At 43.1% G+C, this 24,357-nt stretch overlaps 1 protein-coding gene across 20 annotated transcripts in view; it reads left to right on the plus strand.

Moving 5' to 3' along the window:
* The window catches only part of KALRN (kalirin RhoGEF kinase), a 616,045-nt gene that overhangs the window by 276,706 nt on the left and 314,982 nt on the right, over positions 1 to 24,357 (plus strand). For all 20 annotated transcript variants that reach the window (XM_032480687.1, XM_032480702.1, XM_032480718.1 and 17 more), the window contains exon 10: positions 7,925 to 8,047. In XM_032480687.1, the coding sequence (XP_032336578.1) occupies positions 7,925 to 8,047 (123 nt within the window). The remainder of the gene's footprint in view (positions 1 to 7,924; positions 8,048 to 24,357) is intronic.

Consider the following 24,357-nt stretch of genomic DNA (forward strand, 5'->3'; position numbering starts at 1 on the left):
TAGGGACAGATGGTGGCTTGGACTAGGTGGTTGTGGCGGAAATCAGTGCACAGGAAAGAGCAAATAATGCAGACTCTCAGGCTTGCGGCTGAGCAGTTGGGTGAACTGTGGTGTCTTTGAGACAAGGAAAACCAGGAAAGGCGGGGAGTAGGGGCAGAAGGGAATAAAGAGTTCGTTTTAGGTATGTTTGAGATGCCCATTATATACCAAGTTGGAGAGGAAGAGTAGGCAGTTGGGAACAGGAGTCTCTATCTCAGGAGAGAAATGAAGGCTGGAACTGTGAATATGGAAATTACCAGCACATAGATGATATTTTAAGCCATGGAACGGGGTGAGATCGTGCACGGAGTAAGAGAAGAGTGAGAAGAGGTCCAGAACTGAGCCCTCAGACATTGCAAAATTTGGAGGCTGGGAAGATAAGGATTCAGAAAAGAAGATGACGGTGGAGATCAGTGAGCTGGGGGAATTCCCAGGGAGGATGGTGTCCGAGGACATCTGTTTGCAAAACATCTCCATTTTGTTTAATGAAAAAATGTTTCCAGAAAGGGAAGGCTCTCCCTCTTAAGTGGGGCTGAGCGAGGTAGGTATCTCTACAGGGTAGGAGGGCTGCAGTGGCCCAGGGAGGTCAGAGCCCAAGTGGGCTGAGGATGGCTTTGGTGGGAGGGCAGCCCAGCACTGGGGGTCCTCAAGGAAGGATGGTCCCGAGTGGAGTGAAGTGAGAGTCCTTATGCAGGGGAAGTCTGGTGTCAAAGGCTTATGCAAGTCCTTATGCAGGGTGTCGAAGCCCAAGCAAGGTGAATAGAACACCTATAGAGGATGGTGGCCCCGCATAGGTGCAGACACTGAGCAGGTCAAGGAGGCCATCTGTGAGGAGTGGGGGCTGTGGTGTGCAGTGTCACAGCCTGGGCAGAGGTAGGAGGGCATCCATGCACAGAGGGAAGCCCAGCCTAGAGGATCGGAGTCCAAGCAGGGTGAGGGGGTGTCCACATAGGGTAAGGTAAACTTACCCAGAGGAAGTTTATTAGAAGATGGTCTTGGAATCAACCCCTGAGGAAGGGAAGGGAAGAAGCAAGATTAGACAGAGGGTGACATTGAGCTACAATGTCATCTCAAGGGAATCCTTAGTCAGCCCTACTGGGTGTTCTGAAGAAGGTCCCAGGTTGTGGAATGAGGTCTGGGCCTTGGTATGCTGGGGTCCATCACTGGTCAATGTAAGAAGGGGCCTTGGGCAAAGCTACTTTCTTCAGTCAAGGGTAATAATCCCCAAAGGGGACTGACACCCGAGGGTTGTCTGCTTGCTGGTGGCACTATCAGCAGCGTGGTACAAAGTCCTTTATGGCACATCAGGCATCTACCACCTCCATGGTCTCAGACTGCCACCTCCATATACTTATTCATTACAAAGGAATAAGAGTGACTTTTCTAGAAAAAAATCTGGAAGACACTACCTTGACCAAGTGATCAATGTTAACATCACCAGTAATGGAACAAATTGAAACTATATCCCACCAGATAGAATGCAGTGGAAAGAACAAGAATCATTTCTATATTTCTGATTCTAATCATGAAAAAATATCAGACAAACCTAAACTGAGGGACATTTTACAAAGTAATAGGTCTGTAACTGTTAAAAGTGTCAAAGGCAGGAAAGACAAGGGAAGCCTGAAGAACTCTTCCAGAATAAAGGGACAGCTGAACATGACATGTGCCTCTGGACTGCATCCTTTTGCTCTAAAAGTCAGTGTCGGGACAGATGGCAAAACTCGAATAGGGTCTGGGAATCAGACAGTAGCACTGTTGCCAGAACTACTTGGGATTGAATACTAACTCCACTATTTGGTAGCTGTGTGAGCTCAGGCAAGTTAATTAACCTCTCTGAGACTCATTTTCTTCATCCAGACATGGGGATAATGACTCTCACCATCCCAGGGCTATGGTGAGGTAGCATAAATGAGATGATGGGTGGGTTCCCTGACCTAGTGCTAGACAAAGTGCAGACCCTCCACAGACAGTAGCCTCTTCTGAGGAGGGGAGCTGAGCTGCCTTACCCTCAATGTAATAAAATCATGAAATATTTTCTTTGGAAGGGGGTGTACGGAGATGGTCTTATCTGACATTATCATTTGGCAGTGAGGTCCAGAGGAGAAAGCACAGGCCTAGCTGGGCCACAACTGGTTAGGGGCAGAGCTGGGATGAGAACCCACTTCCTCTGTAAGTTATGGTGTCTTTAACTTAGAATGATCACAGTGGTGCCACATTTCAATGATGCTTTAAGAGCCTAAAACACTTTTATATGTAAATAGAGCTTAGACACCAACTTAAAACTTTGTTCTAAAGGTGGTTGCCTCTAAGTGCAGGGGCCTCCTGCACTGGGCTGGGTGATCCTTGAGGTCTTGCCCAATACTGAGATTCTATCATGTTAGAAGAATCCAAAAAAATCAGAGTCCCAGGACAGAAATCAGCTAGGCCTTTGATTTTCTCCCATTAACTTGTTTGCATTCATGGCCGCTGTTCAGAAAATATCAGTAGTTCTCTTCAAAAAATCTTTTCTCCCCAGCAGCTAGAAAGGACTGTCTCCTCTCTTGAAAAGTGCTCTGTCTTGATTGTATGCTGGTTGGAATAAACACAATTAGATGAGGAAGAAAGGGGGTGATTAGGGAATTATGCATAATGGCTGTTAGATTGGCTCCCAAATCCGGTTCAGGATGTGAGTGTCTCTCTTGGAAAAGGCTGCTCTGGGAAAGGACTAATTCTGGTTGAAAAGTTGGGGCATGAGAAAGGAGGAAGTGCTTTACAAGTTGTTTACAAGACTGCCTGCCTGCTATAGTGGCGAGGAGTCCCAGGCTGACCAGGGCTGCTGTTCCCAGTGACAGAGCAAAGAGTAGGCCTCTTGCTGGTAGAGCAAGACAGTAGGCCAGCCATATTTGCACTTGACAATTGACGGCTATATACGTTCATTGAGTAACTCGTGTGTGTTCAGTGCTGATGGTGATGCTGGGGGCAATGAGGGGTGAAAGGGTGGAATACAATAGTGGAAACCCCATACTTCTTCAGGAGCTAATCTCCTGCCAAGTGAGGCAGCGGAGAGGGTGGACACACAGAAAAAGAAGTAATGAGAAAGAGTTACAGTGGGCGTACAGAGCTGAAGACCTTCACCCCAAAGTCGTGTATTGGGGGATGAGTTTGAGTTGAGTTCAGTCCACTCTGTGCTGAAGACCAGGCTGTGTCCAGGAATCACAAGGAGGTCAGAGTCTCGTGAGAGATCAGCCTGTGGGCACTAATTGTGGTTTGAACAGAACCGAGAAGAGTGACACCCCTCTAGCTTGAGTGGGTTGTTAAAGAGAAAAGGCTTTCCAAAACTAGAGATTTTGAGATGGTGCTTAAAGGCTGAGTAAGAAGGAGCCTAGGAAGTTATTTAGAGGGAAGAAAGATAAGGACATTTCAAGTAAAGTTAAAAATAGCAAGAGCAAACTTCAGGAGGTGAGAAACAGCTTTTGGGGTGTCTAGGTGTGGGCCAGGAACTCATGGGGTGGGAGGTGGGGTTGGGGGGATGAGGCTAGTCACAGAGGACTTTGTGTTTCAGGTTAAGGGGTCCCTCGAAAACATCCCAGTGAAATGCCCCTTCAAGAATGCGTGGATTAATTCCATGTAAGCCTAAATTTGTGTTTTTGGGGTAGATTTCTTGTCCCTAATTTCTTTTTATTGTAGAACCCAGCTCTATGAACAATTTCTACTTTACTTTTAAACCTTAGTGTATAAAATTATTTCTTTGAAATTAAAGGTACATCTTGCCAGAATCAGATTGACAACTATCATTGGGTGCTACTTCCTACTCAGGTTCAGAGGCACACCTGTCATTTATTAAAACCAGAGTGTGAGTATGAAAATGGAAAGAAAACTTAAGAAAAAGTCTTAATTTTTGTGCTGTCCCTTGTAACTCACTTGCCTCTGCACCAGTGACAAGTTCCTCTTCCACGCAGTTATTCAAGCCTAACCCCTAGGGGGTCAGTCTTCTCCCTGCCTCTTCCTCACCCCATGCCCAGTCACCAAATCCTGCCCATTCTGTCTGCTAATCTCTCCGCAGACACTGCCACTGGCCTCACCTGAGCCACCATCGCCTCTTGTCAGGATTTCTGCCAGAACCTCCTGTTCCCCACCTCCGTGCTTGCCTTCCTCCAACTGATTCTCTGCAAAGCAGTCAGAGCAATAATTTTTAAATGCAGATCTAGTGATGTCCTTCTCCTTTCAGCCCTTCAGTGGCTTGGAGGCTGAACGCTGGAATCGGACTCCGCACACCAGGCTTGAGCGCCACCTGGTGCCTGCCCTCTCTGGGCGCGTTTCCTACTTAAGCCTACCCAAGCCAGGCTGGTCTTTTTAATTCCAAGCTTAGTTAAGTTCTCGTCTCTCTCAGACCTCGGCTAAACCTCACTTCTTCATACTGAAATTCTCTTCTGTTGGCACTTGTCACCCTTGCAGTTATTGATGAACTGTGTGATTTCGTGTCTAGTGCTCATTACCCACCGAGCCTGCGCTCCTGGAGTCAGGACTGCACCTGCCTTGTTCAGTCTTGCACCTCGGGCTGTCCTAGTGCCTGGCGCTAGGCTGCAGTGAGACTAACACCTGCTTGAATATGTGGATAGTCATATCCCACATGTGCTCCTCTGCATCCTGAAGACCCCTCAGACAAAAAAAAAGGAAAACACCTCCTATTGTTGGAAACTTGAATACTAATTCAGAGCCATAAATAGGTATGAGTAACCATCATCCTGGACTATCCTGACTATAACTGATAACTGAGTATTTTTAATAAGATCTTGTGGATGAGATCAATTAAGTAGGAGGCAGCTAATAAGGGGTACCTCGATGGGTGCTTAGACTTTGGTAGGGTCCAGGGTAAGGCAGGAAACTCAATTTATTCTTCAACCAGTGATGTTCAGATTCTGAGACTCACTAGACTTAAATGCTGCACATTAATTTACGGTGTGTCATGTAATTGTCAGGCACTGATGGTGTCATTTCTCTGCCGTGCAGTCCATGTAGGAAGCTGGATTGTACTCCCAGGGTTCAGAGACATCAAGGGTCAAGAGAGCTATGCTGGCTCTGAATGAACTATGTGAAACAAGATTGCCAGAAGTCATCATACATTGATTATGTTTATCTGTCCTCAGGTACTTTTTCAGTCTCAATGTATTGCTAAAGTAATTTTGTCACCAAGATCCAGGTCTAATAGCAGAAGATGGACTAAATGGAGGCCATATAACATCACAGGGCAGTCAAAGTAATGTTTAAACTAAGTAAAATTCTCTTAAATATGAAATAAATCAATTTTTAAGTTGTAAAGGTAGAGCTAATTAAGTAAACTAAGTGTCACTAACTGAAAACAAATGGACATTTTGAAGAAAGCAAAATGACTTTAAAAAGAAATAAACTGCTTTTTAAAAAAAAGTTTAGAAGTTGTGAATCACCCTCAGGGAGTATAAAAGCTAACCATTTGTGAGCTAGTGGATGAGAAACGTTTCTCTTTAACCAATTTGCTTTAGAATATTATTTAGAATATTTATTAAAGCTAGAGATAAAAATGAAATGGAATAAAATAAAATTCATGAATAAAGTGCCAGACAAGCAAGTCACATTTAACTGCTCAAAACAAAATAAAAAAAAAAAACAATCATAATCTGAAAATATTGCATAAATTTCAAAGCACTCATGAAAGGATCCAAGACAGCTCTTTTGTTTTAAAAATTATCTCCAAGCTTCAGTTCATTCTCAAAAAAGGAATTAATAAAAGTTAAAGTATGCATGAAAATGATAAAACGACACTATCCACAGTACACAATGCATGGGAAAGTTTGTGACTAGTTTTACCTTTGACCTTGCACCCTGACACTTGCCATCCCCTTTATAGTACAGAATTGTGGGGTCACAATGTGGCAAATTAAGTACAAATGCATTCTCCTGATTTTTTTGTTATTGAAATTTCACCATAAGTAATTCAAGAGAAAAGTTGGCTCTTCTTCCTTCAAAGAAAGCAATATTTAAAGTTCCTTTCAGTGTTGCCTTTCATTGTTTGCAAAAGGTAAAAATTCATTTCATTTTCTACTGCAATTTCTTTTTACAGATGTACCTCCAGAATATTTTTTAAATGGCCAGAATTTGTTATATAAAGTGTCTCAAATCTTTTTTAAATTGAAATATAGTTGATTTACAATATTGTGTTAGTTTTGGGTGTATAGCAAAATGATTCAGCTATATATATGTATTTTTCAGATTATTTTCCATTATAGATTATTAGAAGATATTGAATATAGTTCCCTGTGTTATATAGTAAATCCCTGTTAATAAAGTATTTGAAATCTTTACACTAATGTTTATATAAAGTAATTTTTTACAAAAGCCTTTTTTTCCCTTCACTTTAATAGACAATTACCTGACCTGGCTTTGTACTGTGCATGTTTGTTAAACCTCGTTTTGTATATATGTGTATACACACACAACACACACACACACACACACATATGTATTTCTCTAATTAATACCATCTTGGTATGACTTTATGATACTGCCACTGAAGACTTTGAGAGCGTCCATACTTTGCACAGTTGCAGGCATTAATTTATTTCAAATGTCAGAGGAAGTGAAGCCAAAGGCTAGATTCTGTAGAACCAGAACTCCTGTGCCTACCGTCCATGGAATGATTTGATCTGTCTGCTTGCCACAGGGCAATCCATAGAAGAAACAAAGGAATGGATTAAAGCATTCTTTGAAACAGGGCTAGTTCATCTAAATTATTTTCCCAAAGGTCCTTCCAAAATCTGAGCAAACTAGTACCTCATTCATCAAATGTTTCGTTGAAGTTTAGTACAGTAGGAGCAGAGTGGGCTTAGTTGAGTTTTGGCAGGATCTGCAACAGGTGTGTCTGTACTGTAATTCTGATTTAATTGTGGCCATCTGATTTATTGAGTGCCAGCTCCTCAGAGCCCAGATGAACCGCTTCCCTTCTGCCCGGGAGGCATACATTTTGTTAGGTTGTGTGGGCAAATGCACAATGGACTAAATACTTTGATCCTCCCTACAGTTCAAGGCTTTTACCCTAGGGTTTCCAATTCCCCTGTCAAGTGCCCTCCAGGACCACATATTTTCTCCCCTCTTCAACATCTCCTCACTCATCTCTCCACTGCTCCAGTGACCAATTTGACAGCTTCTCTCAACTCCAAATGTCAAAATGTCTTATGACCAGATCACTAGATTTTAAGTCTGGAGAACAAAGAGAACTCTACTGCTACCCAGGAAAATCATAGCTACTAAAGACCTTACTTATCTGGTTGGTTGATGTTGATAGGAAGGAGGTGGAAAGGAGACAGAGAGGGCAGTTGTCTTGAGGATCAACTGTCTTGAGCATAGCTCCAGGGGAGACTGACTACTCTGGACTTTCTTTCCAAGATTAGGAAGAGTGTCCCAGGAGCACAAGGAGGCAGGACCCCCAGTACTGGTTTCCCCCTGCTATGAGCATTTTTATGGTGGAAGGAGGGCCAAGGAACTGCCCTGACCTGATACTGCCTAATTTCCTGGAAATGTGTCTGACCTTACATGGTTGGAACAAAGGTAGTGAGGGGGTTGAACTGTGCCTGATGGTCTGTGTAGCTTGTTTAAAATAATGGGCTAATTAAGGCTGAGAAAACTGAAAAAGTAATTAGGGGAGATTCTGGACATCAAAGAAGATAAGCTGAATGTTGTTAAGGGTGAGATTGTTATATTGCCAGTGACAGTAATGAAATCCCCTGTATCTGCTGTGGATTGGGCATTTCCACCTGACTGCTGCTTTCTGACTGTGTTGGGGACTTGAGGAGCCTAGCGGTCACACATATTGTCACTTGTCTTTCCTTCTGCCAAGAAGTCATTGTTTCTGTCTTCCCTCTCTGGCCAGGTGTTAGACTGGATTGAAAACCATGGCGAAGCCTTTCTCAGCAAACACACAGGGGTCGGGAAGTCTCTGCATCGAGCCCGGGCCCTGCAGAAGAGGCATGATGACTTTGAAGAGGTGGCTCAGGTGAGATGCTGTAGATGGCTGTGTGCTGTGCGCACGTGTGTGTGGAGCCGGGTATGGGAGACCAGGGTTATGGCTTTGGTGTTTGGTGGACGTGTTGGTTGGATAGCCCATGGCTATTGGACTGCCTTCCTACCTGATGCAAGGAGACTCTTGTCTGCTCTTGGATCGCCAGGTGAGTGTTAAGTAAACCCTCAGTTTATGGTCTTCAAAGAAAATCTTCCTGCCAGCATGCTTTGTCAATACCTTGCCCACAAGGTGGTGATGGCAGGAGAGATGCTGTTATTAGAACCATCAACAGGCCAAAGTTACTGCTTATGGTTATCGCTGCAGGCAAGTGGGAACTGAAAATTAACATGAGCTCCACTTGCAAAGCTGTGTACCTTCCAGGACCTGGAGGAAAATGGAACCTGTTCACCAAGCAATGCACCCACAAGGCTGAATGTGCCCAGAGAGTGTGCCTTTATGTCACTGGCAAAATATGTGGTCTGTCATTTGCACAATGTTTACCTTTTAGCTGAGCTGCATACCTGATCTAAAAAGGGCACCGTTTTCTAATTTTCACAAAGATGCTGTGTGAGAACTTAACCATTTGTCTTAATGATGGAGTGTTACAGGAGGGTTTCTGTCCTAAGCCTCTACCCTCCAAATTTTATCCGAACTCCCTTATATTCCTCTCAAGGAGTTTTCCAAATGGATCCTGCAAATCTTCATTTTCAAGATGAAATACTGCTGTCCAGTTATTTTGTCAGGTGTGATCAGTTGTAGTAGGAAATCAAACTCTTAAGAAGGCAGAGGAGGGGAACCTGGAAGGGCATCAGTGTGGAACAGAGAGGTGGCTGCTGCTGGAGTAGGGAGTCTGACAGAGCTTAGGTTTGCCACATCACAGCATTAGCCAGGGCTGGCTCTGGTCCCATTACATGGGCAGTCCTCAGTGTGGTGTCATGCTGGGCGCTGTCCAGAGCCCCAAACCTCACCCAGGAAGGTGACCAGCGCCAGACGGATGTGAGCTGTGGGTGTGAAAGGAGAGGGCCTGCCAAGGAAGGAACCTGCTGGAGGACGGGGTGTAGTGGGAACACATCCCATCTCCAGGGGAGCCACAAGTGATGCTGACAAGAGCCAGAAGGGCTGTGTCAGCAGTGACCTGAACCTGGGGAGGCGGGTGGATTAGACCCAACTTACAGAATAAAGAAAGCCTCACAGGGAACCTTTGTGTGCTGTTGGTGGGAATGTAAGATGGTGCAGCCACTGTGAAAAACAGGATGGCAGCTCCTCAAAAAGGTAAACATAGAATTACCACATGATTCAGTACATACCCAAAAGAATTAACAGAATGTGCAGAGGTATTTGTATACCCTTGATCAGGCAGCATTTTTCACAATAGCCAAAAGGTGGAAGCAACCGAAGTATTCATCAACAGATGAATAGATAAACCAAAAATGGTGTATGCAGATAGTGGGATATTATTCAGTCTTTAAAAGAAAGGAAATATGACATGATACAACATGGATGAACCTTGAAGATAATGCTATGTGAAATGTCAGTCACTAAAGGACAAATATCCTATGAGTCCACTTATATAAAGTGCCTGAAATAGTCAAGTTCATGGAGACAGAAAGTAGAATGGTGGTTGCCAGGTGCTTGGTGGAAGGGGAGGAAGGAATGGGGAGTTATTATTTAATGGGTGCAGTTTCATTTTTGCAAGATAGAGAGTTCTGGAGATGGATGGGAGCAATGGTTGCACAACAGCGTGAATCTTAATAACACCACTGAACTTAAAAAGTTTTCTTTTAAATATATTTCACGACTACCACCATAAGAGCAAAAGGCCAAGCTTATAACCACACAAGGGCCTTCTGCAGAATGAGCTGGACTTTGCCAACATAATGCAGACCCAGGCTCAGTGTGCCTTTGGTGGACAGGATGTAGCACAGACCCAAAATATCTGGGTGACCAGGCATTCTGGTGCCTGTCCAGTCTGTTAGAGGACAAGGGGTGGGAGAGGGCCATCCGGACTCCCTGCCTGCTGAGACTGGACACTGTGGTACCTGGGATAACCTGTTGTTATAGAGCCATCCCGTATCTTTGGCTCCCCTGCCTTTTGGCTGTCCCGTGGCTCAGCTCTCTTCACTTGGGAAGGACATCCCCAGAGCCACCCACAGCCCTGATCCAGCCCACTCCTTGCTCTCTTCCTGTTGTAGCCTCATAGGCAATGCCAACCTTGGCTGAAGGCCCATGAGGGGGCTGCCATTTTTGTGTATTGTTACAACTGAGCAAGTGTCATGGCCACCCCAACTTCAACCCCGTTGCTCCCAGTTACTCCTCCACCTTCTAACTGGTGCCTGATATGCCCTTCATGTGGGACAATGCCTTTCATTTAGCACTGGAGACACATTAACTTAAATTCACATTGAAGAAAGGACGGACGCATTTTTGAGAGCTTATGGGTCTGTTATGTGTTTTGTCTCCCACCAATCCTGAGTGATAGACAGTATTACCCTCATTTTGTAGAAGAGAACACGAAGGCTCGGAAAGTTCTTCAGCACCCACGTCACCTGGTGGCTCTGCTAGGGTTTCGACCCAGGTCTGTCTCCAGACTCATGTTCTCAGCCTGACTCCATGCTGTCCCTCCTTACTGAGGTGTAGGAATGGGGTGTAAAGTTCATTTCTGAGTGCCAGTTTCCTCATGGAAAGTGGGAGCAAAGAGCAAGAACGGGGCAGGGGGTGGTGCTGTGGCCATCCCATTTCACACGCATTCCTTTTCCCTGGTCCCGCCAGTGAGTAATCTCTTGATAAAATCCGCTTCCCCCGCCTCTGCTTTCTGACAAGACTGTGTCTTTATGAGAGAGGAGAGAGGGTTCTACCTTCCAAAAGGCTCATGCTTTTAGGATTGGGTTTCCTCTGAAAAGGGCAGCAGCAGATGCAGGCCACAAATGTAGCACCTGAGTGAGGGGCTATGTGGTCACTGCATTGCCCTGGACATAGGCCTCTAGAGATGGGGCTTGTAGTCGGGAAATTAATCCTGTCTTGTTCCCTTGTCCCCAGGCTAGGGAAGGGAGTGGGCAGTGGAGCTGCCTAGCATCCTAGAACTGGGAGTCCACATAGGAAAACCAACTCTGACTGTGAGTAGCCACCTGCCTCAGCCCTGCTTTGCTCTGTGCAAGGTGACCATCACGCTCAGGTGGTGAGAGAGGGGGCGATCGGGCAGGAAAGGGTGCTCTCTCTCTTGCTTCTGTTCTCAGTTAGGTGAGAACCATGGGGAGGAGAGCAGTGAGTTTCATCAGGAAGTGGATCATTCTTGAGTTGGGCAGAGATCAGTGGCACAAAGTGAAAGTATTGGAACTTGTTCCTGGTTGTTGTGGGCTGCTAGGTATGAGATATAGTCAGGAAGGGCATCACACACAGTGAGAAGTAGGAGGCTGGGTGGGGGTCGCCTGTCAGCAGCGCGACAGAGGGTCATGATTCAGTGAAGGAGCCTCTGCCAGCTTCATGATTTTATGATTCTTTGACCTGAGACTGATGAGACAAGGGAATTCTAAGCTCCCATTCTGTGCTTTCAGATTTAAAAAATTGTTATGAATCAAAGCACGAAGAGAGCTGTTTCATTGGTAGCAGCTCCTGGAAATTTGCCCTTCTGCAGGGAAAAACAGAGAAATGCCTGCCCCTGGGGAGAGGTCAAGGGGCAGCATAAAGCCCCTGGACAAGCGCTTCTCTGTTCTAGGGACAGTGGGACACCTGTGATTCTCACCATTGGTTACCCTTTGGGGTAAAGACATTTAAGGCAGTCATGAAAATAAATACAAATGATATCTGTGAAAGCTGAATGTAGCAGTTCATCACCTGTTATTAAACTTTAACATCAGTTTTGTGTTGATTAGTTCTTGAACATGTTTTAAAAAAATTCTTCAACTACCATTTGAAGGGAATGAATTTAGTATTTATGAGTACTCCCTTCATCCTGCAGATGGCACTCTTTGAATAGTCTGCATAGAAGCGGAGCAGAGTGAGGAAAGGAGCCTCACTCATGAGAGCCTGACGGGCAGATGGTGAGGGGCCAGGGCCAGGGGATGCACCAAGGGTCTGTCTCTACAGGGCTTTCTAGTCTAAGCCGCTGAGATTGTCCCTGCTCAAATAGAAGAGCTGGGGGCCAGTGGGAACTCTTCCTGGTCTGGAGAGATACTTGACTCAAGTTACCTATAAACTGATCAATGACTCAGGCCATAGAGTAAATTCAATTAAAAAAAAAAAACTCACTTATTACATATATATATTTAAATATTCATACATGTGCTTTATTTTTTTGTTTGTTTGTTTTTATTTACTTTTTATTGAAGTATAGTCAGTTTATAATGTGTTAGTTTCTGGTGTGTAGCATAGTGATTCAGTTATACATATGTATGCCTTTTCATATTCTTTTTCATTATGAGCTATTACAAGGTATTGAATATAGTTCCCTGTGCTGTACAGTAGGACCTCGTGGTCTATTTTATATATAGTATTTAGTGTCTGTAACTCCTGAATTCCTAATTTATCACTTCTTACCCCCTACCTTTTTTCCTTCTGGTAACCATCAGCTTGTTCCCTTTGTTTGTGAGTCTGTTTCTGTTTTATAAATAAGATCATTTGTGTTTTTTTTTTTTAGATTCCACATACAAGTGATATCATGTGGTATTTTTCTTTCTCTTTCTGGCTTACTTCACTTAGTATGACAATCTCCATGTCCATCTATGTTACTGCAAATGGCATTATTTTATTCTTTTTTATGGCTAAGTAATATTCCATTACACACACACACACACACACACCCCCCCCCCTTCTTTATCTAGTCATCTGTCCATCTGTCATTGGACATTTAGGTTGCTTCCATTGTCTTGGCTATTATAAATAGTACTGCTATGAGCACTGGGATGCACGTGTCTTTTCGAATTAGAGACTCCTCTGGATATATGCCCAAGAGTGGGATTGCTGGATCATATGGTAAGTCTATTTTTAGTTTTTTTTTTTTTAAGTTTCTTAAGAAATCTCCATACTGTCCACTATAATGGCTGCACCAGTTTACATCCCCACCAACAGTGTAGGAGGGTTCCTTTGTCTCGACACCCTCTCCAGCATTTATCGTTTGTGAACTTTTTAGTGATGGCCATTCTGACTGGTGTGAGGCGATACCTCATTGTAGTTTCGATTTGCATGTCTCTGATAATTAGCGATATTGAGCATTTTGTGTGTGTGCCTATTGACCATTTGTATATATACATGTATTTTGTATGTGTGTGTTGCATGTTAGGTATCACTGGGAGTATAAACAAGTTTAGGGATGGAGTTGCTGCCCATAAGAGTGTAGCTGTCAGGGCATGGATGTGTCCATATCTGCCCGGGAGGTAGACTGGGCAGTGGTACTGCCCTTTTGTCCTGAGATCCTTGCCACGACTCAGCAGGAAAGTAATCAGGGGCCTGCGGTTTAGATAGCAGCTGTGCCTGCTGTGTTAGCGGTCTGCTTTATAACCTCATTATCTGAAACGCCAGACTCTCTGTAAGCTAGTTTAGTCAAAAATTAGCAAGCATTTACATTCAAATATATATTATTTAAAATCTCAAAGCACCAAGTCACATTTAAGCAGCTAAGCATTAGTGTAACATTTTTGAAAGAACAGACCATTTAAAAAAAGATTTAAAGAAATACAAAAATACAGGCATCATTAAGTAGTCCATTCAATAATCTCTGGTTAGTTATTTCTCTATCTGACCCTCGCTTTTTTCTCAAACTTGAATAGAATACATTTTTTTTTTAAATCATCCTGAGTCTTGGAGTCAAAATAGGCAAGAATGGAAGGAAAACATTTCAGTGGACCTATCGGTGACCTTGCCCTGCAAAGATGCTCAAGGTGTAATCCGCTAACCTACCAGAGTACTAAAGGAAGGTGGAACGGGATAATCCCTGGAGATGGGGAGCGTGTGCCCACAGAGTGACAGTTGCACTCAGTTTCCATGGCCTGTCAAGTCTTCGGTGGGCACCATGGAAAATTAAAGAGATGCACAGTTCTGTCTTGAGGAACTCACAATCCAGTGGAAAAACATACAGCAAACATATTCAAACTCTCTAAGTCCACAGTAAGAGAGGAGGCATAGTCTTTACTCTTTTCGTTTTCAAGGAGCACATCTAGTGAAACCAAGGTAAACCCTTAGTTCATTTAGTGATCCAGGAAACATGCCTGCCTGGCGGTGGTGTAGTGACCTTTGGAGTAAGTCCTGTCTTTCTTTTCACACCTGAGATGGTGACCAGTTATAGCAGCTGCAAATGCAAGCAGAAGGAGAAGGTGGGAGACCTTAAATAGATACTTTTTTGCACTCTAGTTTCTTAGAGAAGATGAGAGGTTCTTAGGCAGGATGGAAAAAAAGGAGTGAGGAAGAAAGCCAGGAAAATGCAGATAAATTAATGTCATGAAGCGGGCAAGTGGAAGAATGTGAAATGGCAGAGAAATGAGGGACAATTACCCTTTGGATCTTGCCTGGCACTCTTCCTGTTGGGGTGGACTCAGGACATTCCTTCCACAGAGCTCTGGAGAGAAGTTGCTGGCGTGAGCTCTTGGGACCACTGTCAGGAAGAAGAAAGATGTTTTATATGGTGGATAATTCCCAAACAAGGGTTTTGAAGGTCACTTTGTGTACACTTGATGTGGAAAATTGAGAGGGGATCAGAGCCAATATCCAAGATACAGAGAGCCTGCCAAAAACTTCTTATCAAGACTCTGAATGGTTCCCCCACTTTTGCTGCTTCCTGAGTGGAACAAATGGCATGCTCAGAAGAAACTGTGACTGCATTCCTAATGACTTTCAAGTTCTGGGTAGCAAACTGAAAGATTCAAAAGCACAGGTGGTGTTTTTTATCTCTTGTTCCGTGTGATGGGAGTGACTATGGAAGAGAAGGGAGGCTGAGAAACAAGTGGCTGCCTGTGTAGATGGTGTTTTTAAAAGTTTTCTGGACTATATCCTACGAAGCCAGGATGATGGGCTTCTGGCAAGGGGTAGAGTGCATCTTGTAAAGGTTGGGAAGGATGTGCTTTGGCAGAAAACCTTGTTGGTCTGTCTAGAAGGATTTAAGTGAATTTTAAAGTCAAAGGAGAAAATTATCCCAGTAAAGCCAAAACCAGATGTGTGAGGCACCACACAGGTGACACAGAAAGAAGCATCTTCTGAAGGAAATGCCCTGAGGTCAACTTAGGTTAAAAAAAAAAATCAAGAATACAGATTGCAAGCAATATTTATAGCCTCCCTTATCTATATATCAACCAAAGGCATGTGTAACAAGTAAGGTCCTTAAACTTTAACACAAGAAGATAAAGATAATAAATATTCCTGAGACTTTAGGGTAGTGAGCTCATAAATAAAAAATGACAATCGAAGATTTTCTGTTTAAAGGACTCGTTTAATAGGAGAGTTGAGGGTATATCAGAAAGGCTCTCATCTATATGAGATCTACAAAACTGGGAGTAGTAAACAATATGGAGAAATATTAGAGATTAAAGGAGAGCAAAAAGAAGCCATGATGGTTACTGGAGAGGACTGTAGTCTGCTCCATCAGATAGAGGATATGGGAAATGCTATTCTGATATGATTTCAATTCTGGCTCAAGGAAAACTGCAGTGGTTATGAGAGTCCTCAGATTTCCTGGCATCTCTTAAAAATTGTGACGCTGTAAATAAAACATCAATAAGTTGATGAGAGCAAAGGGTTCTACAATGTAGAGAGTGAAGCCTTATAGGAAAGCTCAAAAGAGTATGGGTTATATCCAGACTCTCAAGAACCTTAACCTTTACATGGAAGGATTTAGACATTGCTCTTAGAGCAAAGAAGAGTTTTAAAGGCTTTTGAGTAATGATACAAATTAAAATATAACCTCTAAGCTGGAGAAATAAGAATTTCTTTGTATGCTGACTGTTTAGATTGCATATGGAATATTGTGCCTAATTCCTGAAAATACATTTTCTTCTTTTTCTTTTGAATTGTATACATTTATTTAGGAAAGCAGAGAAAAGCCTAAATTTAAATTAGGAATTGAAACAATTAAACATTTAGTATGGCTTAGTCTGTTCAGCTATGGCTATGATAAAATGCCCTAGAATGTGTGGCTTGTAAACAACAGAAATTTATTTCTCATAGTTCTAGAGGCTGGAAAGTCCAAGATCAATGTGCTGACAGTCTGCAAGCAAAGAGAATTGAGCAGATCTGCAAGAAACTCTGTAGCCCCTGAAGAAAGAGACTTAGAGATTTCAGCTCATTTAGTTTCCATGGGGCTCAGCTATGCTCTGAAAATACATTTTCAAAAGGATATTGACAAACTAGGCTGTGATTGTTGGAATGCTGCCAGGAGAGTGAAGTTAAAGTAACTGGCTATGACCAGTTTTGAGTAAATAATTTTTTATGGAAGGCAGGGGTTGAGTTTGGTAGTTGAAGGCTTCCTGTAAAAGAGATAGGGTAGAAGGTACAGTGAAGCTAATTTTGGCTTAATTCAGGTATCATTTCTAACCCACAGTTGCTTTTTTATGAGCTGTCCAAAACCAGAATGAAATGTCTCCTGATGTAGTGTGCTTATCACTGGAGGTTTTCGAGTAGAGGCAATACTTTTGTCCTTAGGATATAAACATTCTCAGATTTTTCCCATCTTAGAAACAAACAAGCAAGCAAACAAAAAGAAACCAAGAGTACCTTTTCTGGACCCTACTTTCCTCTGTTCTTCCTTCCCTTGACAGCCCAGGTGTTTGAGAGAACATTTTACACATGCATCTCCACTTCCTCACCTCCTAGATGCCCTTCGACTTGAGCTTCTGTTGAGTTTCTGTTCTCTCTGACCAGCTGAGGTTAATCTTACCAAAGTCTCTTTTTGTTTGTTAAATCCAAAGGACATTTTTCAGATATTCATTGGTCTTTCTGAAGCATCTGACCTTTTGTCAGCCTTCTATGACACTTTGCTCTCTTGGTTTCCTTAATGTATTTCTGACTGGTCCTTCTTAGAGTTGTCTCCCTTTTCCCCAGGATTTTTTTCCTCAGACCTTCTCTTCTCACTTTATGCTGCCTGCATGATTTTATACTCTTTCATGACCTCAACTGCCACTGCCTACTCTGATGGCTCCCAAATCCATGTCTCATCTCTGATCTCACCCCTGTGCTTCCCATTCGAAAACCCACTGGCTTTCTAGACTCTTCCACTTTGATTTTTCAGAGGGTTTTCAAACCCAATGTGTCCAAAATTTATTTGACCATCTCCTACCCCTTTCAGGTGTCCTTTTCCTCCTGTATTGTGTAAGTGAAGGGTACCAACCACCCAGCTGCTCAAGCCAGCAACTTGGGAGTCATTCTTGATTCCTCCCTTGCTCTCACCTTTCATGAGTCTTTTGCAAAGATTACTGTTTCTATGTATTAATAAGTCCCTCTCCTTCCATTTTCATTGCCTCTGCCCTAGATAGGAGTCTCATTATCTCTTGCTTTCAATATCCTCCTGTTTTCCTTGACTCTAGTCATGGTCTCCTTTACTCTGTGCCCACACTGCTACCAGAGTGGTTTTCCTAAAATGCACATCTCATCCTGCTACTCTGTTTGTTATAGAACTCATAGGTGTCTTCCCATTGGAATAAAGTTCAAATTCTTGATATTATGAACCTTTTATGAGCTGGCTATTGCCTTCTCTGGTTTTCCTTTTCAGCCCCACTCTGTATTCCTCCTGTCCCAGATTTTACCTAAATATGTCATGATCTCAAGTGTCAATGCTGTCTCCTTTTTAATCCTTCCTACATCTTTAACTTTGACTACTCCTGACCAACTTCTGTTCCTCTTTGAACACTCATCTCAAATATTACCACTTTTTCTGGTCACATCCCTGTCATGGAAGTTATCACACAGTGTCATAATCAATTTTATGCTGACCTCACTCCCCAGCTGTGACCTTCCTTAGAGCAGAAATTTTATCTTATTAGCCTTTTTATCCCAATGCCTGGTACAGTGAGCCTAACATGTAATTGGCACTTGAAAAATAAAGGAATGAATGGTATAGAGGGGATTCCTTTGTTGGGTGGATATCAAGCCAGGTGATGTCTGAGGTCCTTTGCAACTCTAAGAATGATAAATGGAAGAGAGGTGGATTGAATGAATATTCATTAAAAAATACAGGCCTCAGAAACATAAAACCCAGGACCTAATTGGTAGCCATCCTGATAGAACTAGTAGGATTACACTGAGCAAGAGTCAGCGTGGACAGCCCCAGTCCAGAATCCCACACTTGGCAAGAAGCATCTTTGGAGTCAAATTTTGAGTGAGTTATTTGGACTATTCTGTATTCTTTTAATTGAAGAAAAAAAAAAGCCTAACAGATTATTTCAGATGAAATTATTTCCTATAAATTGGTTCCATGGGAAACCAATTTTGACAAGAGGGCATGGTAATCCTTAGTACTCTGTCCATGTCACCAGCCCTGCTAAGTTTCCATGATTTTCTGACTGGGATAGTTAGCATCACACTATGCCTGACTGCTCAGGAGGCTCTAACTCTCTCCCTCTTTTGGCTGAAATGTGGTGAAGTTCTTTTTACCTTTCAAAAGTTCTCCCTTAGAGAGGTGAATAAGATTAGAGGTGAATAAAACTGGCCCTTTTCAAAGGGACCTTAAAGGCAACAACAAAACAAAAGGTAAATCAGACCAAATAAGTATACTGATTTTATGTTCAGTATATTGATTTTGTGTCCAAGACAACTCACCTAGTCATATTTTTTGTTCAGTCTGTCATGTTTGTTGATAGACATTTTTTCCTTCTCCCTGTTGAGGAGACCCTAACAACAGCAGTAATGATAAGAACAGTAACACTTACTGAGTACTTTCTATGTACCAGACACTCTTCACTTCATTCTCATAACATCCCATGAGTTAGGTACTGATATTCCCATTTACAGATAAGGAATCTAAGGCAAAGAGGTGAAATAATTAGCTCAGGTTGGCAGAGCTAGTAAATGGTGGAACTGGGATTCAAACCCCAGGAGTCTAGCTCCAGCGCCCAGGCTGTCAACCACCTTCCATGTTGTAGAGTCTCTTGATTCACAGAAACTTTGGATGTCTCTGGGATCAGGCCAGGCAGGGGCCTCAGTTCTACCCCAGAACCAGTTCCTAATTCTCTTCTATGCATGGCTCTGGGTGGTCCTTCAGACAGCCATGTGTTAGCACTGTGATCATACGACCGCTGAGTGGCACTCTTTCCCTCCTGTGTCTAAGATTTCCCTTGGACTCCAGGGTCACCTTCATGACCCTCTAAGACATCTTCATCTAAAATTTCTTTGTGACGTCAGGACTCTGGGAATCCTGTGACTGCCTGTCACCTTTCTTTACCTGTCCTTTGCCTTATCTGAAACATATGTACCCAGCTGGCTCTGCTGACTGTTAGAGCTTGGCCAGTTCAGCAGTTAACTTGACAGTTAATCGGTCTGGCCTGGAGCTTCGTTTCCATTTTCTAGCTCAAGGTGGTGGGCTACACTTGAACCAGCCCAGGAGATTATTTTGTCTCTTTCTTTTTACCTTTTGCTAAGGTCAGGCTATCATTAATGAAGCCTCCTTGTCTCCAAAACACATCCCCCTTGATAGCTCTACAAGCCTGTTTGAGCCATCCCTCTCAGTTCTAATTTCCCATCTATTTGGACATACGATATAGTGAAGAAAAATGTAGCATTTGCAGTCAGTCTGTTCTTTTATTGGCTTTGTGGCAATCACTTAATTGCCCTGAGCCTCAGTGTCCTCTCTAAAATGGGGGTGGTGACACCTCCCCTGAAGAGTGATGTAGGGGTTAGAAATAACACTTGGAATGTGCCTAATAGAGAAATTGGTTCATAAGAGATGCTTGATAAATGGTAGCCTCTGTGGCAGCAGTGGGGACCGTGGTCGTGGTGGTAGTGGATATATCTAAGCCTCACTCCCTTTCAGGATAAGTTATCAAGTACCATGCTGTCATCTCTCAAGACTCAGCTGGGTATGGTCTGCCTAACTAGGTTGGAAAGAGTAGGCTTGTCCTTCGAGATGGGCCAGGTGCCAAGGGGAAAGATCAGCTACAAGTACAGATAAGCTTGGCCCTTGGGTTAAGCATATGGAAGAGATGGCCATCCAATTTGACCAGTCGGAACCAAGGAAAGGCAATAGAGTAATGGCACATCCTGCCTCGGGGTGGTAGGTAGTGGGTACCCAACACTGGTCATCCAGGAGCCAATGTACTCAGAGACCCAAGGAGGAGGATGGGCAGTTTGCATTGGGAAGGCTGTTAACAGATAGCAGGCTCCAGTCACTGGGCTACAAATCAGGTAAAGTGAAGAAGAGTGTAGCATTTGCAGTCAATTGCTGGGGCACCAGGTAAGGAAGAGCTGGCTCTTAGGAACAAGACAAAAGTCTAATTATCAAATGTGGGCACCAGAGCAGGGCTGGATTAGCTGCCACTGGGACCTGATATGGAGAACCAGTCTATTGGTAGGATGTGTGATTCCATTTGATTTCTTTAATGGGATTGGAGATGAGCCTGCCATAGGATCTCAGAAAAGAAGGAAGGAGAGAGAGTCTGGGCACCAACTGAGAGTACTCTTCCTTCCAAAGCTTGCTCTGACACATGGTGCCTCTTTAGAGAGGTACCAAGTGTGTGACAACTAGTTTCACAAGGTAACAACATATTAACCTTGCACAGTGACAAAACACACCAATGGGAAGAATACAAAATTGCTGAATCTTAGAGAGCACTGACATGTTTTAGAAAGGGAACAAGGAAAGCTGTTCCAGAAGAAAGCTTTCTCGTCTGCCCGGTATTGATTCAGAAAGAAAACCATGTATTACCATGCCTTTCAATAATTAATTTCGACACAGGTCAACCTGCCCAAATTGACTTCCTTTCTCTTGCCTCCTTTCATTTCTGACACTGTGGGCTTTTGGAAGCTAGCACTGTCTAAGCTAAAACTAAGAGGGGGCACGTGAAAGATGTGTGCAAATTCCACAGTGAAAACATTTCTCCTGGATAAATATATTTTGAAAAGTATTTGTGAAGTTTTAAGCCTATGCAATAAAAATATATGAATAAGTAATAATAATAACTGCCATTTATTGAATATATACCTTTAGAAGAAATATCTCATTTAATCCTGGAGACATCTCTGTGGAGTATGTTTTAATATTACCCTCAATTTCCAGATGAAAAATCAGGCCTAGAGAGGAACATTCAAGTGCAGGAAATAGGCTTTGAAGCCAGGCAGTCTGACCCCAAAGCTCATGCTTCTAGCACATATGTACACAGAGTAACAGGAAAAACTGAACTTATTAAATTCTCATTTTGATTTTTTTCCAAACGAAGTGTCTATTTTATTATTTTTTAAATTTCTAAATACAAAACTACACATTTTTGATATAGAAGTGCAGATGAGCAAAAAGGAACAAAAATAATCCACCCAACTCGGTTGTCCAGCTGTCTTAACAGTTGCTAATACTTTGGTGTTTCTTCTTCCAGATATTTCTCTATTTATATGTGTATGTATGTTGGTCACCAGCTTTTCTCACTTAATGGTATAGTCATAGTAATAGATACACATGTACAGTGGTTTTGGGTTTTGCTTTGTTTTATGTTTTTGCTGGTGAAGTCTTTAATGTTAAGACTTCTTACTCTTTCCCAGATTCTGGTAATTTATAATTATAGACTATTAAAAGCAGGTGGAGTTAGAAATGGATAAGGAGATGGAGATTAAGTATTGAAAACAGAGGACTGGATTTCAGCCAGGCATTCGAATCTTTTCCCAAGAGAAAGCTTCAGAGAATGGCAATTTACAAGCACCCTCCCAAGCCGCTCACTTCTTGTTGTAGGTGCATGTATATTAGAGGGCTGTGAGGGCCTTCTGAGCCCCTAAAACTGGCTGAAGTAGGGTGCATAGATGGTGATGGATGTGGTGGTGGTGGTGGGTGGATGGGAGTGCTTCAAAAAAGTCCCTTTGTACCCTCTTTCCTCCCCTTCTTCCTTCTCTCCTTCCTCTTCTTTTTCCTTCATGTCTGTCCCATCTTCTCTTGGGACATCCCTTCCTGAAATAGGGGCTCTAGTCAGGGTCCAAGGTGCAGCAGTTGGCTCTGATCCAAGTGTGATTTTGGGTGGGCATTGCTTTCCAGGACCCCTAAGAGCTCCATGAGGCAAGCACTCGCTTGATGTGGCATTCATGGTGATGGGAAGATCAACAATGTCTGGGTTGAAGGGTAAGGGGATTTTGAGGACTTGTGGGTGGAGGTGCCTCTGGGATAGGTGGTGAAAGTCAGCAACCAGCACCTAAGAGTGAAAGGGCTTCAGTGTATATACTATGAAAACCAAAAATCAGACATCCATCACCAACATGAACAGCCCACCAAGCAGTTATGTGTGTTTTTTCTCTGCCAATGAGCAACTGGAGGCATTTTTATGAACCAATTTTGTTTGGAATAAATTTTGAACAGGAGAAAAGCCCACTGCCAAGTTCTGACAGGAACAAAGCCTTACCTCTGAGTTACTCCACCTGGAAAGGCAGCCAAGTTTGGGGCACAGAGAGCTGAGCTCTTGTGGCCTCCTGTGGTGCCAGGTGACATCCAAGCCTCATCAAGAGAGGTGCCTTCATTGGTTTGGGGATACATAAGGCAAATGCCCAGCCAGCCCAGCACACTGCCCTCTGGGTCTCAGTAGAGACTAGTACAGCTGTCCTAGTACATTCTAGGAGCCGACAGCATTAAATATTGGCAACGTCAGCTGTAATTACATAGCTCCATGGTGTTTCACACTGTGGGCTATTTTGTACAATATATCTGAGCTCCAGCAGTGCCAATTATGGACTGAAATAACTCTGGTGGACTTTAGTCCATCACATGCCTAGAATTTGAAAATAATTTTGAGAGAAGGGGGCAGTGAGTAAGGCTAGAAAGGGAGTGCCAAATCCATGTGATAGACATCTTTCAGTTTTCTTCTTCATGAGGCTTGGACTCTGCCTAATATTATGGACTTTTTAGTGTCTTGAGAGTTCACAAGATCAGTCTCATTTACTTAAAAAAATACAGATAAAGAAGAGAGGGTTATTTGGATGCAAAGCTTGGGTCTGACCCACCTGCTGTAGCTGTCACACCAATTAAAGTTTTACGAATTTATAGTGTTAGAAAAGTTTGAGGTTTTAGATTTACCGCCACCCCCCACACACACACAAGGAATTGCAGTCCACCATGGCTTCAGGTGGCCAGATGGTTTGGTACCAGATGACCTTGACATGGTAATTTCCTAGATTCTCTCCTTCCTTACCCTATGCCTCACATGAAGACCATTTCAATAGTTAGAGCTATAGTCTCATCATCAACAAAATGAGAGTTATAAATTCTTCCTCCTTTTTTTCTTGTGAGAAGCAACAAGGTCCAGTGAGAAGGAAGGATAAGGGATTGGAACACCTGGGTAGGAGGCCCAGAGCTATTCCAGCTGTATGTGCAGATCACCTAACCTCACCAAACCTCCTTTCTACATCTACAAAACAAGAAACTGTTTATTCCATCATAGTTGAAGTAGGCATTAAATGAGATAATGTACTTAAAAGCACTTTAAGTCAAGAGCGCAGAGCAGATGTAAATTATCATCATTATTTTTGGAGGGATATAGTGACAGTGGATGAGATCATGTCTGGAACATGCTCAGAAAAGAGGAGCTAAAGATACAGAAAAGACTGATGATATTGCCCCATACCGGGTGTTTCCCACGAGAGAGAATGTGCTGACCAGTCTTTGAGTTTAACTGAACTCTTCACACCACAAACTGCTGACACTGTTTGAGGGCCAGATTCCCATGTGCAGCAGGATTAGCTGAGGAAACTTTCCACATTCTAAAGCTAAAGCTAGTGATTTAATGAGCCTCATTCTGATGTTTATATAAGTGTAGATCAGTGAGACTTTGGGGTCAAAAGTCAATTTTGGAAATGGAAATGGAAACAGCATGATGCTTTGTACAAACAGTGCTCTGACCACTTATCTTACACACCCTTCTACCCAGAGGGAACAGGAAACCCCTGCTGCCAGCAAACAGTGTTGCCCCAGTTCATGCCAAGCCCTTCCAGAGAGCCCTCGGGGTCTACGGTGACTTTGGGATCTACCTTTTTTGGGATTCTGTGAAGGTTTTCATGGCCTGCCAGACCCCGCCTCCTGGCCAGCTCACTCCTATTTATTGTGTTTCCATTCACATAACTCCATTGCTTAATTTCTCCTTTGTCGTGTTGAGGGTGGTTTTGTACTGAATTGCTTATGATTCTTGCCGAGGTTTTCGTGGCTGTGA

Source organism: Camelus ferus, chromosome 1, assembly GCF_009834535.1.
Source record: "Camelus ferus isolate YT-003-E chromosome 1, BCGSAC_Cfer_1.0, whole genome shotgun sequence".
Classification (NCBI taxonomy): Eukaryota; Metazoa; Chordata; class Mammalia; order Artiodactyla; family Camelidae; genus Camelus; species Camelus ferus.